This window comes from Phytophthora sojae (genome assembly GCF_000149755.1).
Source record: "Phytophthora sojae unplaced genomic scaffold PHYSOscaffold_3, whole genome shotgun sequence".
In the NCBI taxonomy this organism is placed as follows: Eukaryota; Oomycota; class Peronosporomycetes; order Peronosporales; family Peronosporaceae; genus Phytophthora; species Phytophthora sojae.
The window spans coordinates 3,738,067-3,755,356 of record NW_009258117.1 but is presented as its reverse complement, the minus strand read 5'-3'; the positions used below and the strand labels follow the sequence as shown (position 1 = coordinate 3,755,356).

Below are 17,290 nucleotides of genomic sequence, written 5' to 3'. Positions count from 1 at the left end.
GCATGCAGAGCTGCAACTTAATGGTACGGACGATACAGACATTTTTTCGCGTCGAGCTAGGACGATCTCGTCCACCCACCAGCAGGGATCCCGAAAAATAAATACGCCCGGAAGTATATTTGTATTTTCGGAATCAATATTTTATTGTAGGTATACCTCCTTGGTTTATCCGGTATTTATTCCAGCTTTAGATCAAAACTTCTAGATTTTATTTCTGCGGTTGAATATATCCTTCATGATTGAGAAGTTTTTCCCCCTAATTTTCATTGTGTTAACGCCATCAAATTTTCCCTTTATGCTAAAATGATGTTGTTCAGCAACCTTAACACGCATGTGGCGACCGTGGGCAGTGTTAGTAAGAACCCATGAAGGTGCAGCAATTTACTGAATAATTTACTGCGTCAGCACCGGGTCTTCAGATATTTATTTCTTCTCTTCTTGGTATACAAACAAATACGTATTTCGTTAACTTGAGAAAAATAGATATATATCGTATTTTCGGCATGCCCGCCCACCAGGGACACCTTACGTCAGGAAAACCGGCACGTACATCCAAACAACCGACTGAAAGCCCGCATCTGGAATACACGAAGAGTTTGTCGCGTGAATGGCTCCGGCCTTGCTTGCACTGGGGGTTATGGGCGCTACGACACACTATGGCCGTAGTGCATTTCCTCTTCCACGGACCAACAGTTCCGGTTTGCGGTCGTTAAACATACGGCTATAGGATGTTTTCGATGAAGCCTTGAATTTACCACGAGCTCCAGCGTTCATATGGATTGATTTGACCGTACACGTCGCAGCTCCGCATCATTTTCAACACCTGTACGAGCCTTAGACTGCCAGCCGATGGGGGACTTGTGGGCTCAACGTTCACTTCACTTCACAAGTCGACCGAAGTCTCCATTCACCAAACTTCTTTGCGCTGCAGCAAGCGCACAGATTTATACACTAGCGCTGTCGGGAGTCAATGATGAAGACTTGTCCGTTCGAGACGCCCCTCTCGCTGTCGGCGCGTGATCGTCGATCCATGAGCAACATTGCTCAGCGCTGCATCGATGAAACCATGGCCGACTACGAGCACGTCCTGGCCAGCAAGAGCGGGCTCCCCGTTTCGACTCGTTGGAAGCATGTCAAACGCAAACAGAACATCACGGTGTACCAGGACCAACTCATCATCGAGGAGATCAAGCGCCGAAAGCGTAAGGCCAAGTCGCTCGGAGAACTGAACGAGACGGCTCGAGTCGGAGAGGAGTTCTCCAAAAGTGTGGGCCCAGGCACGTGCCTTCCTCCTGCCGAGACGGAGGTGAACGAGTCCACGGAGCTGCCCAAGATGACTTGGATGGGGACGGTCGAGTGCGAGCTGGACGACCTCATGTACGGCATCGTCAGCCAGAACGACGAGGTCACGCGCATCAAGGCCTCGTACTCGGGGGACGACATTCAGGACTTCGCCACGCTGGCGTCTTTGGAGACGGCGACGCCCAGCGACCCGTTCCATGGACTGCAGCTCAAGTGGGAGGTCCTCTCCAAGGCGAAACCAGTCTGGCATCGCCGCGACTTTGTGTACCTCGAAGCTACAGGCATCACCAAGTGCCGGTCTACGGGGCAACGCATCGGGTACCAGATCCTGCACTCGCTGGATGTCCGTGGCGTGCCTGAACTCCCTGGACGCAAGTTGACTCGCGGCAAGATGACCATCTACCAGCTCTTCCGCCAGAAGTCCAAGGGCACCGTCGAGGTCTACGCCAAGGCGTCCATCGACCTCGCAGGCGACGTTCCAGCCAGCATGACGTCCTTCGCAACGATCGAGGCCGCGAACTCGGTCAACAAGGCGGCAAAGTGCGCTCGTAAGCGCAAACTCAACTGGCTGCTGGCCACGGCCGAAACAAACGCGGTCAACTATGGGGCAGACCTCAACGGTTCGTACTGCAGCGTGTGCAGCCGAGAGCTGCGCTCAGCCTTCGGCCGCAAGAGCTACTTCGACTGCCAGATCTGCATCAACCGCGTGTGCCACCGCTGCCACGTCCGTCAGAAGCTCAACTTCGTCGACACAGACAAGAACGCGTTCGCCATCAAGCAGAAGGCGCTCGACTTGTGTACGCGCTGCGTGCACACTTCCACACAGATGAACGCTCGTCGAGTGGCTCTCGAGGAGCGCGCGTTCGAAGATCCAGCTGCAATGTACAAGTACATTTCTCGTCCTAGGAAGCTGACGTTGCTGGCCGAGAGCGAGTGCGTTAAGGAGATCGAGATTTCGAAAAGAACAACGGAGCAAGAAATGGATTGCCCCAGTCAGAAGACCGATCTCCTGGAACGAGCTACAAAAGTGCTCCATCGCTTCTTCTAAGCTAAAAAGTGAGCTCATCCATCGGAAGATGAATAGTTAGTAGGATGCTGTAAATTAAATACTAAGTATAGTGATGATTGAGGTTTCCCGTCCCATACTCAGCTTCCAATGCCTGAACGATTCGCCACCCACAGCGACGCAGAGAACGAGAGAAATTCTTCAGATGAGGAGGACGAGTTGGGTCCTGTCAACGGCAAGTGGCCTTTTGGTGGCGTCGGCAGGTCGTTCGACGTACCAGTTCCGTCGGGGGCTACGTGCATGAAGATCAACAAAGTTCTGGCTCAGGCAGAGGCAAACGCGGGCGAATACACGTTCGGTGGGGTGGCAGAAGCGTTGCCAGCGCTGCCAGGACTCGTCGTGGAGGACGTGGGGCAAATTTCAGTGCCTCTAACAGAATCATGCGCGAAGAAGCTGATCGACAAGTGCGAGAAATCCTGCTATGGCCACAACTTCGACACCAAGATGGACGAAAACGTCCGCAAGAGCTGGCAGGTCGAACCCGAGCGTGTGCAGGTCAACAACCCCTTGTGGCAGAGCGGCATCGACGAACTAACGCAGCATATTGCGGAGCGTCTTGGCTAGAACTCGGTCCCGATGCAGTGTTCGCTGTACAAGATGCTGGTGTATGGGGAAGGAGGCCACTTTGTAAAGCACCAGGATACGGAGAAAGAGGACGGCATGGTGGCGACGCTCGTGATCCAGCTCCCCAGTACGCACGAAGGCGGAGATTTGGTCATTTATCGAGGTGGTGAGCCCAAGTACCGTCACGATTTCGGCAAGAAAGACGGCTCGGCTGCCTTCCTGCCGCACTATGCGGTGCATTACGCAGACGCGGATCATTCCCTGGAAGAGGTGACGAAGGGATATCGACTGGCTTTGGTGTATTCGCTGTGCTTGCCGCTGTCGATGCGTCACCTCAAGCGAGATCATGAACAGCTTCTGAGTGAGGAACTGGCTGATGCTCTTAGTACCATTGGACCTGAAGCGGAATCGTTTGCGCTGTTGTTAGTGCACGAGTACACGGAGAAGAGCATCGGAGACTTGGGCTCAGGAGCGCTGAAGGGCATCGATCGGGCGAGGTTTGTTGCGCTCGAGGAGTCGAATGCTGTTGACAGAAAGATGCAGTTCTACATTCATTGCTCGGTTGACGCATGAGATCGAGTATTTCGGCCAAGATGGCCTCGAAATGTGCGCGTGGGAGGAAACCAGTCGCAAGCATTCCATCACTTGGTTCTCCACCTCTGGCCAATGCTTTGGCGTCAAGAAGAAACCGACGATTAAGATAAACTTCCTGAATCCGGGCCACGAAACATTTTACGCGCTGTGGCGGCCGCACGGCAGCAGCGAAGAGCACGGATACATGGGAAACCACGGACCAAGCAAGAACACGATGTATTACCGATACGCGGTCGTGGCGTGGCCGGCCGCTCAAGACGTAAGGAATGCGCTGCAGTTTATCAATACTGAAGCTGCCGTTAATGCTCTGAAAACGCAGAAGCCGATTGATGCTGGGGCGCTTGGCGAGATTATGAGCAAGATCCAGGCAAAGTTGGAGAAGAAGAAATACAGGCCCAAACCCATATCGACCGAGTTTTGCCAAGCGATATGCGAAGTTCTGGTGACTGCCGGTGACGTGGCAGTTGTGAGCAAGTTCTTCCGCAAGAGCTTCAACAAGCTCTGCGCCCGACTGCAAGATTGCAAGACTGTGATCCCTGTCCTCGTTTCGATGTTGCGCTCGTTGAACTGGAATGATGTTGGAGCTGCAGTTCTGGAATCGTTAGGCCAGATGCACCGTCCAACCAGTGTGGCAATTAGTGTGTTCGTCGCTAATGGGTTGGATGATGGAGAAGCCAAGACGGCGTTGATGCAGTTTGCGATGGAGAAGGCAGTGCAATTGAGCAATGGACTCGCGTCGTGTTCGGCCAGGTGTGCCGAGATACTGTGGAAGTGGGCATTCTGCTTGGACGACACGGACGCATTGAATACCTTCGCGGACAAGATGATGAAGCTACAGCCAACTTCGGTTGATGTAGCGACTCAAGCGTTGGTACAGTGCTCGCAGGAGATGGCCGCGAAAGGAGACAGACCTGCCGCTTTGAAAGCTATTGCGGATAATTGGGTTTCGTGGTTGAAAGCCCAAATTCAGGATCTTGAGAAACCTTTTTCGTGGGAAATGCCCGACGCAAAATTTCCGGGCAACGCCCAGGTGCAGACGTTTTTAAGGGGTCCTGCTGAATCAATGACGACGAAGGAAGTGCGCAGCTCCGAGAAGCTGCGCAGAGCAAGGAGAAGCGTCGTACATGATGGCAGCCTCGGAGGAGGATGGTACGGCATTTGTGACCATCACGAAGACGAAAGCGTGGTTTTCTGCGCGCCAGAAGAAACTATCGCAGTACATGACGGAGCTCAATGTTTTGACCACGCACTTCGGTCAAGCTGATGAAGCGGACGAAATGCGTGATATCTAGATTGAGATTTTGTTTTGCCTATATTTTTTAAGTGACGAAGTCGAGCATTTTTGTTCTCTTTCGTTATCGCCTTCCTCGTAACCGCTAGGACCAACTTGGGCCCTATTATCTTTTCCCCAAGCGCTGCAGGATGCACTTCTTCATCGTGTTCCCGAACGAAACCGTGCTTTCCTGCAGCTCTTGCATCGCGTCAGGCGACAGATTCATTGCACTACGTCGAATCTTCGAACACGACCACCGGGAGGCGGCAACCACAAACTCTTTTCCCTCGTTTCCACCCCTATCAGATGAAAGCGGGTGCAGGAAAGAGCGGATCATGAAGACCGTGGTCGTGTCTCGCCTAGCTCGTTCCTCTGGCTTGTACGGATAAACATGACCGAGTTGGACTCCACCAGGGTCCCCTGCGTTGTCGACGTCACCGCCCGCATCTGCGAGATGTCTCTCGCGTCGGCCTCGTCGTCTTCACGGATGGTAACGCTACCAAACATCTCCGAGACGACGATCTCAGAGCTATGAGCAACGTCGATGAATGCGTCAAACACCATTCGGGCACTCACGCCGTGGACGGCTCTGTTTTCGAAGATAACGAGGCAAAAGTCCTCCTCTGGCATGTTATTGCGCTCTTCTTGGAAATATGTCGACCTGGGATCGAGCCCTTGGCTTCTTGCACTGATGAACCGCATCGCCTCCCGCAATTTCTGGGCTTTGAGTGCCACCAACGTCTTGTGACGTTCAATCGGATCGGACCCCAACCGAATAATCGTATGTGCCGGCTGTAGCGAGGCGACGTTCTGCTGCTGTAAGACACCAGAAACAGTAAAACAAATCAGCTCTCTCAACATTTCAAGGCCACGCAGTAAAAAAACTACAACTGGTTTGCGGCCTTTGGCCCGCGGTGTTCGCAGTTCGGTCGCTTTTTTTTACTGTATCCCAAAACCTGTAGAGTAGAAAACTTTATTTACTACTAGTAGTACTATGTAGTAGCTGTAGAAGAGCGGTGCGTGAAGAAGTTCTTGAATCTTAGCACATGCTCTATTTTTTGTATTGTGAAGTACCATGCGTCCAATTGCTGGGTCGCTTACGCTGCTCGATCTGCCGTGGCGGATCTGCATGAACTCACACTACAGATATTCATGCTACATACTTGCACAGCTTCAAGCTGCCAGACTGAACTTCAGTTCATGTTGAATGTATAATTTGTTTATTTTTCTCGGGTTATCGGGGCTATATGTCCAATTGTGACGCCTGCAACTTGATTTTGTAGAATTGCTATACTGACTTCCACGCCGTTTAGCTCTCCTCACTTCGAAATCGGCTCGCAACAAACAGTCTGCACCCACTATCATTAATCAATAGCGATAATTTTGTTTACTCAACGACAGTTTATCATTGCTGCTGCTGTGGCATCCGACATGTACATGTAGATGTCGTATCGTAGAAATGACAGTCACTTGTCTAAACTAACTTTGCCAATACGACGACGACCCTGCTCGCTTGCTGCTCCGATACGGTCGATTCTTCGCAGATTACATTGATTGACTGATCACCCCTCTTTATTATTGGTGCTGCCTGGTTAGCTTATCGCCGAAAGCATGCTCTGAAGCTCTAATGAATCGGAGGTTGCGCTGCTATGCTCTAATATAATTGCTGTAGAACTGTCATTGCTGTTGTTTCAAATGGCTCTTTAACCGATAATGCAACATAAAACCTTATGTTGCATTATCTCAAACATCCGCAGGGGCGCAAACGACAGTTCTTACGAACTGCGAACAATGTCGTCTTACCAAGTTAGCTGCGAGCATCGCCTGCAAATTGGCAAGTTCCAGGTGCTGCTCCTGAATAAACTCTTGCAGCACGCGGTTTCCCCCAGGGATGGTAAACTTTCTTTTATTTATTTTCTTATTTCTTCTTTTATTGAAAAAGAAGATTGGTCGATTTTCTTCTTTTTTCTTATATTGTAGCCAATTTTCAAGCTGTTAGTTGATACGAGGGGAAAGGTCCAAAACGAGCTAGAAAGGAGCAGTAACTATTGTGCTTTGCATACTTTTTGGCACTTCGGACTGTAACTCATACGACTTATGGAGCATGACTTATCTATAAATCGTACTCGAGTACGAATTGCTATAAGTCGTGGATGGTCAATGAGCACTAAGTAGTGCACAAACGCCATCTCCTGCATGATTTAGCACATCCAGCATGGATTAGCATCCGTTTGGCACTTTCTAAAAGTGCCATTTCCGAGCCAAATCGGGCTCGAAGCACGACTTGAGCAACTTGCATGCAAAGCCTCCATAATTTACCACTAAGTACGAGCACTAACTAGTGCACTAGTTAGGAGGGCAAACTGGATGCAAAGCACAATACGGTATAATACTTCGAAGTAGTTCATTTGTTGTCTATTCACAGAGTTTTGAAGTCATAGGTCACTCCAACAAAGTGACGACTACATCCTTGTTATACTGGGAGGACAGTTTTAGCTGGCTGAACAGCCTAACCAATTTTATTTCAGCGGCCCCCCCCCCCAACTTTGATTGGCAAATGTCGCCTGAGTCCATAGTCCACAGATTATGGCTACCGTAATATCAAGGAGTTTGTACGTTTCGTGGCTGATTGTTCCCAGAATGTCGACCGTATCCGTAGCGTGCACCACACTATGTAGTGAGCAGTTCTTGAATTTATGAAATTTATTCGGAAAATCAGAACTAGGATAGCTGCATTTTTTCGTTATAAGCTAACATTTACTCAAAATCATTGAAATAACAACTAACGGATTGCACTCTTTCCTACACTGTTCTCCCACCCTTCATGTCCAATATATTCAACAAAATGCCTGCTATTTTTTCAGGTATGCTGCCGACTCTGTCTGCGTCGTATATCTATATCCAACGCGAAGGCAACAGTATTATGATCCAGGTCCGGTCGAACCGGTGTGCGCGCTTCCTCGAGGACCTTGCCGCTCGATTCTTGCCGCACCCGCCACCGATAAGGAAGATAGAGTAGCCAAGCTGCGTAAACGCACAAATACACAACTTGTTTCCTTTTGCTCACTCTGTTTTCGCCGAATTGAGACTGAGCACCTACTTGCTCAATGCACTGTGGCTGCGCCAACCACTCGAACTACTTCAACACCTGTCTGCTGCTCCGCAGCTTCTCCTCACTTGTCTCCACGACCTCTCTCCGTCTCCAGCACCTTCGCTCCATGAGACGACCACCGCCGTTGCGCCAACGGCGCCAACCGGAGGCGAATCGTAACAAACAGTATTAGTGTAGCAACGCCAACTTCAACGGCGCAGCAAGCAGACAAAGTGGTAGGGACGCGGGTTAGGTAGGTAAACACACACATATGCTCGCTGTAATTTGAGAACCCGAAAATCTTCTTTTATCTTCTTATACTTAGTATCCTTGAGAAAAAATATCATTTTTGATCGGCTTTCTTTTAACATCCTTAGTTTCCCCCCGCCGTGCGTTCATTCGACTTGAGCAGCTTTCCCCTGCTCCAGCAGCACCCAATACTTGAGTTCGTCGAGCTGCTTCTGCAGCTTGTCCACTTGACCCGTTAGCTCTCCTTTCTGCTCTCGCCGAATGTCGTATGCCGTTTTGCGCTTTTTCACCGGCGTGGAGCTTTCCGGCTTGCTGCGTGTGCGACTCACAGCAGCGTCTTGATCGTGCTCAGAGGCGACTACATCGGGACGCTGCAGACTGAACGACGAGGCCCCCTGCATGCCGGGCCGTGAGCGATACTCGCGTCAACGCGGATCTGCCCGAATCGTGGGGAGAAGTAGAGAAGAAGACACTTCTTTCTTGGTCAACACTTCGGCCGTAGGACCCCACTCACTCACCTGAGTCAATAGAGACACCACTTCGTCAGCACCTTCAATCGATATGACCCCCATCCTGTTGCTGTTGATGCGCTGTTGTAAATTACATACTTGAATACTTTTTACCTTCCAGCGTACACTTTCTCGTTATCTTGGTAACTTCGTACTGCAACTTCCCGTCAATATCCTCCGCAGTAGTTTGGATTCGATGGCATGAGTGCAGGGCCCACCGCCACTCGCGTCCGCTTGAGCGTGCTATTCTTATGTGCTGTCCGTCGCCCGTGCATGAACACGGTCGCCTCCTTGGACGCCACCGACTCGACGAAATACAGGTGCGGCTCCTTGCCCGTGACGTCCAACCCAAGCGTACACGCGTGCACTCTGCGTGAGATGCCGTTGCGTCGGAAGCCCAGCAGGTCCGTGACTTTGCCGCCTTCTCGCACGCGAACGAGCGCTCCCCCTCGTGACTCGTACGCGCCCATCTGCGGCACGCTGACCCAGACGCAGCCTTCCGCGTCGAGGCTGATGCCTCCGAGCAACGTGCCCATCTTGGCCCACACCCGGCGGCCAGTCAACGTGCCGTTCTCGTTGATGGTAAATGCGGTGAGTCTCCCGGCCAGCGCCTCGCCCACTATGAGCGTGTTGCCGTCCGGGGTGATGACCATCCCGTTCGGCAACAGCAGATCCGTGGCCTCCACGCGCACCCTCCTGTCCGAGGGGTCGATGCTCACGAGGGTCGTGGAGCAGCAGCTCTTCATCTTGGCCAGGTCGAAGCCGGCGTTGCTCAGATACACGCGACCCGACGCGGCCACCACCAGCTCGTTGGCGCGGAACTGCGTGACGCTCGACACGTCCGCGTAGAGCTGCACGCAGCTGGCCGCCTGGTCCAGCACCAAAACCTGTCGGCTCTTCATGCGCACGATGAGCATGCGCCCGTCGGGCAGCCACCCGATGGCCGACACGAAGTCCTCGATGTCCTCGTACACGACGCCCACGCTCTCGGTGGCCAGCGAGTAGCGCAGCACCTTCTTGCCGAACATGTCGACGAAGTACAGCGTCTGCTCCTCGCGGCGGAAGCGCGGGCTGTTGCCCTGCATGAGGCCGCTGACCATGAGCGACGCCACGCGCTCCTCGTCCCGGCCGCTGAGTCGGTTGCGCGGCACCAGGTGAAGTCGGCGCGCGGCCCATTGCCACAGCAGCTTCCGCGGGAACACGAGCCGGAACACGTTGGGCACGCGCTTCTTGAACAGCTCCGGGTCGTGCTCGATGGCCTCGGCGGCCGAGCTTGGCCCGCACAGCGCGAGGTGCTCGAAGGCCATGGAAGTGGGTGGAGCGAAGTATCCGGCGGCCTGCCGGTAGGTAGTGTACCACGCGGGGCAAGTTGAAAACTGAAGCGCTCGTCACGCGCGCACAAAAGCTTGAGGTCAACTCGGTGGAGCTCATATCCCACATCACAGCACAGTCGGCTTCCTGCCTGGCTCCGAAATCAGGATGGACGATCTACTTCCGTCCAGCGAGCTTGACAGCTCCATGACAACGGACACCGACCACGCATCTATCAGCGCGGCAATAGAGCACGGGTGCTGGGCAGCAAGGGCATCGCGACAACGCTATCTCGGTGCGGTCAATTGCTCTCTCGACGCTCCGAGTACTTTACGGGGCGGCGTCTTGACGCGTTGGGATGGAGAGATGTCGGTCAGTCGCTCCATCCTCCTCCCTATCCACATCAGCGACGATCGACTGCAACACGAATGCGACCGCACTTGTCAAACCGCCTCATGACGAGCACACCAGCGATTCGGACTGAAAATTGCTGGAAGCACGCAATGGTCATCACCTCGGATGAAGTCAATTAGCTACGCGGCAGTCAGTTCCTGGCGAGATTCTAGGTGAGTTGAGCCCCACAATATAATAGATAAGAACGCGGTACAAGACACTTTGGGTGGCTTTTTATCGGCAAAGCCCGGGAAGCCCATGGAGTGCTTGCTTGCTCGAACTCGGCTGTACTCAAGACCTTGTCGGGCGCTGGACTCCCATCTCGCAGGCACATTGCCAGGACTGCAAGCAAAGCTGTGGGCATGGAGGCGGAGCATCGGAGCGAGCAAATACTTTATTGACATTGACCTAGATAACTTCTTTACATGCAAGTGTACAATGCGTGTGTGTGTGTGGGGGGGGTGCGTTCTTGAGCGGGAGCACGGCCGCCAGCTCGTGGCAATGCAGCTTGGCGTCCTCGTATCCCATGGCGAAGCGCTCCTCGTGCGTGGCCACGTCCACCGACAAGTGAAATGCCGCCACTGACTGCGAGCGCCAATTCCACGGCTTGATGATGAGCCGCTTCACTTGCGCTTCGGACGTTGGGGCGATGGTTTCGTGCGGGCTCGTCAGCATCGGCATCGAGTTGAACACCTTATTAGCGATGTTCTTGCCCCAGGCGCCAGGGATCAGGTACCTGGCGATCGCAGTCGAGGCCGAGCGCGTGTAGTCGAGAATCGTCTGCGCCGTGTGGAAGGAGAGGTCGGCCCACGTCGAGTACTCGTCGCAGGCGACTCCTTTGAAGTTGGTGAAGGCGCCGTCGACGTACCATTGGCCGCGGTGCGAGATGCACGGCTTGCCCGAGAGCGCGAACGGCACGAGCGATGAGGCCATGATGGAGCGCGTGAGGTCCTCCAGGCTCTCCCAGGACGTGAGCTTCTCGGCCGTCATGGACGGGAACCTGGTCAACGCGATGGTCAGGCGGCGCTGCTCCACGCGCTTGTGGATGTCCTTGTCGTCCCGCCAGAGTTCGAGCAGCGTCTGCTCCACGATGGAGGCGTAGCGCCCGTAGCCCGAGTACCATCTCGGCGTCGTGATGACTTTGGCCTGGGTCTCTTTGATCACGCGCCAGGCCTCGCGGACGGGCGTCTCGGACGCCAGCAGCGCCGCGGCCCACGAGCCGCCCGAGCAGCCGGAGAAGCTGCAGTTGGACAGGTCGAACGTGTCCTGGATGAAGGCGGCCACGCCCATCTGATAGACGAACACGCCCGCGGACGCCGAGAAGGCGATCTCAACCGGAGGCGGCGACGCGGCGTCTTCCTGTTGGGCCGATACTTCGACGTCCAGCTCTTCGTCGCTGCAGCAGTCCGTCTCGACCGCCGACAGGTCCGAGGCGCGGAGCTTCTCCTCGACGCCGGTGCTGTGCATCATATCTGCTTTGCTTTGGCTTGTTCCGGTGGTGCGGATCTGCGTTGCCTGCCGACTTGAGCGTGAATGCGAGAATGAACTCTGGAGTCCAGAGTCTGGACGCGTCGCGCATTGCTCGCGGCGAGCTGCAGCCTGCAGCAGAAAGCATGGCGATCGTCTAGCTCATCGCAACGGATCCGCTGACGAAATGTGCCGGTGCTACGCACCACTCATGAGTAACTCCGCATATAGCATTTTGTATGGTCTAACAAGTGCTGTGGAGACAGACCCCGATAATTCGAGATTACATCACCGCCTCCCGCTTACTCCGTCGTCTACAACTCGTCGACAGAAGATGACTACATGTACACCAAAGTTGCCTTTTATTGCTCGGATCTCAATTGCACTTTAGATTTACCGTTTGACTACTGTAGCTATTAGGTAGCTCCACCTTAGCTGCAGCCCGGGCAGTTGTGCAGCGAGTCGTGCACGTACATATCGCACTCGGAGCAGAAGACGTTCTGGCAGGTGGTGCACTCGTACGCGGTGCCCTCTCCATCCAGCCCCAGCGGCAGCAGGCAGCCGAAGCACTTCTTCTGGACGAGTGAGGGCGTGACCTTGGCTCCCTTCTCGCCAGTCACTCCGGAGCGCAGCAGATGCTGTGTGAACTTGGCCACCGGGAACAAGTGGTGGTAGGAGCGCGCAAGGTGAGGCGACGACACGAGGGGCAGGTTACACACTTGGCAGGTCGTCGGCAGGTCGCAGCTCTTGGACTTGCAGCGCGGACACAGATACCCCACCGTCGTGAACGCTTGGTGGCAGGTGCAGAGCGATAGCGCGCCGCTGCGTCGCTGCGGGAAACCCATCTCCACCAGCGTCGCGAAGCGCGAGGCCGCGGTCGCGACTGTAGGCGACGGGAAGGTGAACGCCGTCATGAGCCTCTTCATGTGCTCGGCGTCCACTGCAACATGGTACGTGCCATCGGTTCCGTCGGCGATGCGACGCAGCAGGTGCATCTCGGCTCCGATGCCGATGAACGACACGCGGATGTTCTCCCGCTTGAGCGACGCCAGCGTCTGGAAGATGTCGCCCGGGTCGGCCGTCACGAGGTTGCCGTAGACCACCACGATCTCCCGACTGCCGTAGGCGGGCACGGTTTTGAGCGAGCTCTTGGCGATCTCCAGCGCGTTCTGCAGCGACGGCTCCTTATCCACGGCCAGCGCGGCCGCGATGCGCTCCATGTGCGTGTTGGGGTTGCCCGACAGGTCGCTGAGCTTCTCGGCCGTCATGCCCTTGATGCCGATGACCCCCAGCTGGGAGATGGGGTTCTGGTCGAAGTAGTCCTTGACGAACTGCTGCAGCACGTCGCTGGCGCAGGCCAGGCGGTGCGGCTTCCAGTCCTTGGTGGCCATGCCGCGCGACAGGTCCATCACCACGTACGTGTAGCGGATCAGGCCCTTGCGCACATTGCGCGCGATCTCCAGTCGACTAGACAGGGTAAGCGTTGTAAGTGCAGGTTAGTGAAACACGACGATGAGCGACCAGTTTAGTGCGCACCGTTGCCGCTGCTGCTTCTTGACCGCCTGGTCGATCTTGAGGTTGCCCGAGTCGTCCTCCTCGATGACGTCCCAGCTGCGCTCCAGCGCGCCCTCCCACGCATACCCGGTCGACGCTGAGGCAGAACAAGGCAGCAACAGACCAGTTTAGTGCACTGCAGCCACACAAAAGCGAGCCCAGAGATGAACTGCCGCGCCTCACCTTCCTCCTCCATGTTCACCTGTAGATTGTGCCGCGATAGAAAATGGCATGTACCATAGTTGTGGTACGATTAGTATGTAGCCATTTGATGCGATGGCTACATCATGTTGAAGTGGACTGCAGGTTGGTGCTATTACTCGATAAGTTACTGCAAAAGAGTGTGGAGAAGTAGAAGTCCTCCGATAAATCAACGGGCGATACCCCCCCGCACTTAGACGAAGAACGTGGTGGTCTTGCGCATCTCCGGTGCGGCCTCCACGGGGCTTTCACACACGGACGAGTACGCGACCGACGGAGACGAGGACGACGGCTCGATGCCCGCGGTGCCCAACGAACTGGCCGAGAAGACGGACAAGTGCTGCATCTCGATGGACCGGCGGTCGCTGGGCTCCAGGACGCCCACGCTGAAGGACGTCTGCGGCGTCGACGAGAAGCTCCTGCTCTGGGATGAGTCGCTGCTGAAGCCGCTTTCGCCCGTGCAGCCGCTGCCCAAGAGGCTGCTACGGCCGTGGCGGAAGCTCAGGTCGTCGCTGTTGCCGCACATGTCGAACATCCTGTCGCGCACGAAATCCGCCAGTCGAGTCGCGTACTCGTCGGGGGGCACGGCGCTCACGTCGTGGGTGTCCTTGCACAGCAGCAAGCCCAAGAACCACCGCTGAAGCGTCCAGCGCCAGTTGTAGCGCTGCAGCATGTCCACGATGCCGAGGTAGTAGACGTCGCTCCGGTCGTGAGAATTGACCCCGTTCCGGTACGTCCGGTGTGGATCGCGTTCGGCATAGCAGACCCCGAGCAGGATGCTGTAGTCGATGATGCCGCGACTGGCGAGGAACACGAAGTCGCTGCAGAGTTGGTCCTGCTGCAGGCGCGTGTTTGCGTCGGACAGCGAGAGGCCCGAGCTGATCTTGAGGAAGTCGATGTCCATTAGCAGCTGCTTGATAGGCTTCCTCTCCTTGGCCAGCTCAATAAGTCGCTCCATCTCTGTGGCGCTTACCGCCTGCCGTCGATCCCGGTTGCCCTTGAGGTCGAATCGCTGCTGCACAGCCCCTTCGTTGAAGAGGTTCTGCATCACGACAAAGTACATTCGACGCGTGCCGATGGGTAGAGAGATGGAGTGGCAGCCGAAGTAGCGGCATAGCATCGATTTCGGGTTCGACTGCAGGTACTCGTGATAGTGAGGCCTGGTAGTTCGCAACAAGGACCGAGTTAGTTGTGAGCCACTAGAACCGTAAGAGATACAAATTGTCATAACGCACAAGATTGCTCGTAACGTGTCGAACTCCTCCTTGGGCACACTTTTCACCATGAACTGCATATTTGCTGGGCAAAACAATAAGTAAGTGTTTCCTACCATGAAGACAGTAGAAAAACTCTCACCGGTGAAGTAGAAGATGTTGCCGCTCTTGCCCTCAGACCCGTGCTCGCTGAGAATCTGTGACGGGTCGAACGACTCCCTGTAAAAGTCCTGGTCGATGTTGAACTGTGCGCGAATGCGGTGGAAGATCTTCGGCGCGCAGTCCTTAAAGTTGAGCATGGTGCTGTTCTTCTTGCCGTAGACGACCACGCCCATATTTTCAACGTGGTTGTAGTCGTTGTAGCTGACTCTCGAGTAGCAATCGCCAAGATCCATCGCGAACGCTTCCGTGTCTGATCCCGTGACCTCAGCACTGACGCTTCCATCGGCAGGGTTCTTCTCGCGCTTTTGCGCCGTCTCGATTGAGCTCATGATCCCCATGGACATGTACCTCATCACGTCCATGCGTAGTTTGTTCGATACATCGATTTTATCCTGCGTGTGTATCGCTGGGGCTCCCCCCGACGTAGACGTCAGCGTCGCACCTCCAGCCTCGATCTGCGTGATGGTTGTCCGGGACTGGTTGCTAGCATTGCTGATGTCTGGGTTGCTCTCGACCGCGCTCTGGGCCTTCAACGGCGCCTTGAACACCCCCGCGTCTCGACAGAAGAGCGCAAAGAGCGCCAGCGTTTCAAGCACGAGTGAGAGCTGATCCAGCGCGTTCGGCGTCATCCTGCCGAACTCCGTCCCGAGCTGCACTAAGTAAATAACAAACGCGACGATGGTGTGGATCCCAAACACCCCGAGGTACGGCAGAATGCGCTTGGCCATCCGTAGCGTCGTCGCGTGGGCGAGATTTTCGAGAATCCGGATGCGGCGCCAGCACTGGACGAGCGCGAACACGATGTAGAGCAGCACGAAGTACGCCGGCAGGTCGAAGTAGAGCATCACGTTGGCCGTGAGGTCCGTCTGGAAGGCGCCGAGGATGTAGCGGAACACGAAGCAGTAGACGAGCGACACGGGCCACGCGTAGATGTGGTGCATGACGTTGTCGGCGTTGAACGGCAGGAACGGGTTGGACAGCGAGAAGATGAGGTCGAGCGCCAGCATGAGGAACCACAGCGTCGAGGCCGTGTTGAAGAAGAAATAGCACCAGAAGAACAAGGGCACGTAGTTCTCCAGCACGCCGGCATCGTGGCCCAGCTCCTCGTTGGCGATGCGGCTGAGCGTGGCCGGCAGCGGGCCGCCGACGTCGTCCGGGTCCAGCAGAATGTACCATGCGTGCAGTCCCACGCGCATGATGCTGGCGATGCTGACGCTGAGGAAGATGCTCATGAGCACCAGGCCCGGGTGCACTCTGGTGCTGGGATACCTGACGAAGAAGTAGATCATGGCCCCGCTGGACAGCAGCCCCGACACGAGCGCCGTGAGCTGCCAGGCGATGAAGAGGTGGTCCATCGCGGCTCGGATCCGTTACTGGTCCCTGACTGACTGACTGGCTAACGACTTGAGCTCCGGCCGGTGATCGCGCTCGACTCGACTCGATCGAGTGCCGCGCGCGACCTGAGCAAGTGTCGGTGGCGTTTTTATTCCTCGTGGGCCCAACCTCCAGGCTCCCAAGACGCGATGAGGAGCTCCGGCAGCGAGGAAAACGCTTAATGAACATGCCAGCAGGGCTCAGCGAGCGTTGCACTGGCTCAATGGGCTCGCTCGCTCACGGACTGTTTCGTCCAGCAGCAGCAAGCAGGCGTTCGTTCTCTTTTCTATTTTTTTCTTATTTGAGAGAGCTCTTGGCTTTTGGGGGCAGGGAGCTGCATGAGTTAATGCTCACGTGGGGCTGGGAAGGAACTCGACCCGAGCGTTCTGCTGCTCGACGCAAACCCCCGACGTTCAAGAGGCTGGCGTTGGCGGGCTCTGGACCGACCCGCCCGATCGAATCTGCACAGGACAGATAGCCCGGCCGCCAAGACGATCCGGGTCGACTGCGTTGCACGATGCCGACGCGGGGCTGGACCATGTTCCTCGGCGTTTGCTGACTTAAATGCTAGCGGCCGATAAAAGACCGAAGACAGGCGAGCAAGCGGGGAGCAGTGAGCGAGCAAGCGGTGCTGTGGCGCCGGGGCGGCCAGTTACAGCGGCGAACCCCGCGCACTCTAAATTAACGCAGAAGAGCCCAAGCGCGTTCATTCTGATTAGGGTATCAACAGTGCGCGCGCATCGTCCTGTTTGAGTCTGTGTGCCGACGCCGAGCGTGGAGGACCGAAAGCCTTCGGGCTAGCTAGCCTCCGTAGTTGGTAGTAGAGGGATTCGAGCTGTGGCAGAAGCGGCCTTCAACTCGCGTCCACCGCCGCCCTCATAGCAGATGCAGCAGCTGCAGCGCTGGACGAGAAGCGAGAGCGACGGTAAGGTATTGCAGCCCACTAGCTCCGCGGCCATGCGACCA

The 17,290-nt window shown here is 55.4% G+C and overlaps 7 protein-coding genes across 7 annotated transcripts; 2 read left to right on the top strand and 5 right to left on the bottom strand.

The window, feature by feature from the left end:
* Positions 1-970: 970 nt before the first annotated feature.
* Positions 971-2,350, top strand: PHYSODRAFT_245916 (hypothetical protein; the record flags this gene model as incomplete). The annotated part of the gene is made up of 1 exon (XM_009524862.1): positions 971-2,350. One exon carries the CDS (start codon positions 971-973, stop codon positions 2,348-2,350), a length of 1,380 nt encoding a protein of 459 aa, XP_009523157.1.
* A 108-nt stretch (positions 2,351-2,458) lies between these two features.
* Positions 2,459-4,818, top strand: PHYSODRAFT_328539 (hypothetical protein; the record flags this gene model as incomplete). The annotated part of the gene is made up of 4 exons (XM_009524861.1): positions 2,459-2,863; positions 2,933-3,457; positions 3,507-4,556; positions 4,633-4,818. The coding sequence occupies 4 exons, from the start codon at positions 2,459-2,461 to the stop codon at positions 4,816-4,818; spliced, it is 2,166 nt and encodes a 721-aa protein (XP_009523156.1).
* Positions 4,819-4,923: 105 nt separating this feature from the next.
* Positions 4,924-8,711, bottom strand: PHYSODRAFT_313107 (hypothetical protein; the record flags this gene model as incomplete). Its single annotated transcript, XM_009524860.1, has 5 exons — positions 4,924-5,175; positions 5,196-5,615; positions 6,603-6,698; positions 8,295-8,497; positions 8,654-8,711. 5 exons carry the CDS (start codon positions 8,709-8,711, stop codon positions 4,924-4,926), a joined length of 1,029 nt encoding a protein of 342 aa, XP_009523155.1.
* A 104-nt stretch (positions 8,712-8,815) lies between these two features.
* On the bottom strand, positions 8,816-9,955 carry PHYSODRAFT_488507 (hypothetical protein; the record flags this gene model as incomplete). The annotated part of the gene is made up of 1 exon (XM_009524859.1): positions 8,816-9,955. One exon carries the CDS (start codon positions 9,953-9,955, stop codon positions 8,816-8,818), a length of 1,140 nt encoding a protein of 379 aa, XP_009523154.1.
* An 805-nt stretch (positions 9,956-10,760) lies between these two features.
* PHYSODRAFT_298559 (hypothetical protein) lies at positions 10,761-11,822 on the bottom strand (the record flags this gene model as incomplete). Its single annotated transcript, XM_009524858.1, has 1 exon — positions 10,761-11,822. One exon carries the CDS (start codon positions 11,820-11,822, stop codon positions 10,761-10,763), a length of 1,062 nt encoding a protein of 353 aa, XP_009523153.1.
* Positions 11,823-12,250: 428 nt separating this feature from the next.
* Positions 12,251-13,569, bottom strand: PHYSODRAFT_345458 (hypothetical protein; the record flags this gene model as incomplete). Its single annotated transcript, XM_009524857.1, has 3 exons — positions 12,251-13,286; positions 13,356-13,470; positions 13,557-13,569. The coding sequence occupies 3 exons, from the start codon at positions 13,567-13,569 to the stop codon at positions 12,251-12,253; spliced, it is 1,164 nt and encodes a 387-aa protein (XP_009523152.1).
* Positions 13,570-13,767: 198 nt separating this feature from the next.
* Positions 13,768-16,305, bottom strand: PHYSODRAFT_285410 (hypothetical protein; the record flags this gene model as incomplete). Its single annotated transcript, XM_009524856.1, has 3 exons — positions 13,768-14,734; positions 14,810-14,873; positions 14,931-16,305. The coding sequence occupies 3 exons, from the start codon at positions 16,303-16,305 to the stop codon at positions 13,768-13,770; spliced, it is 2,406 nt and encodes an 801-aa protein (XP_009523151.1).
* Positions 16,306-17,290: the final 985 nt, after the last annotated feature.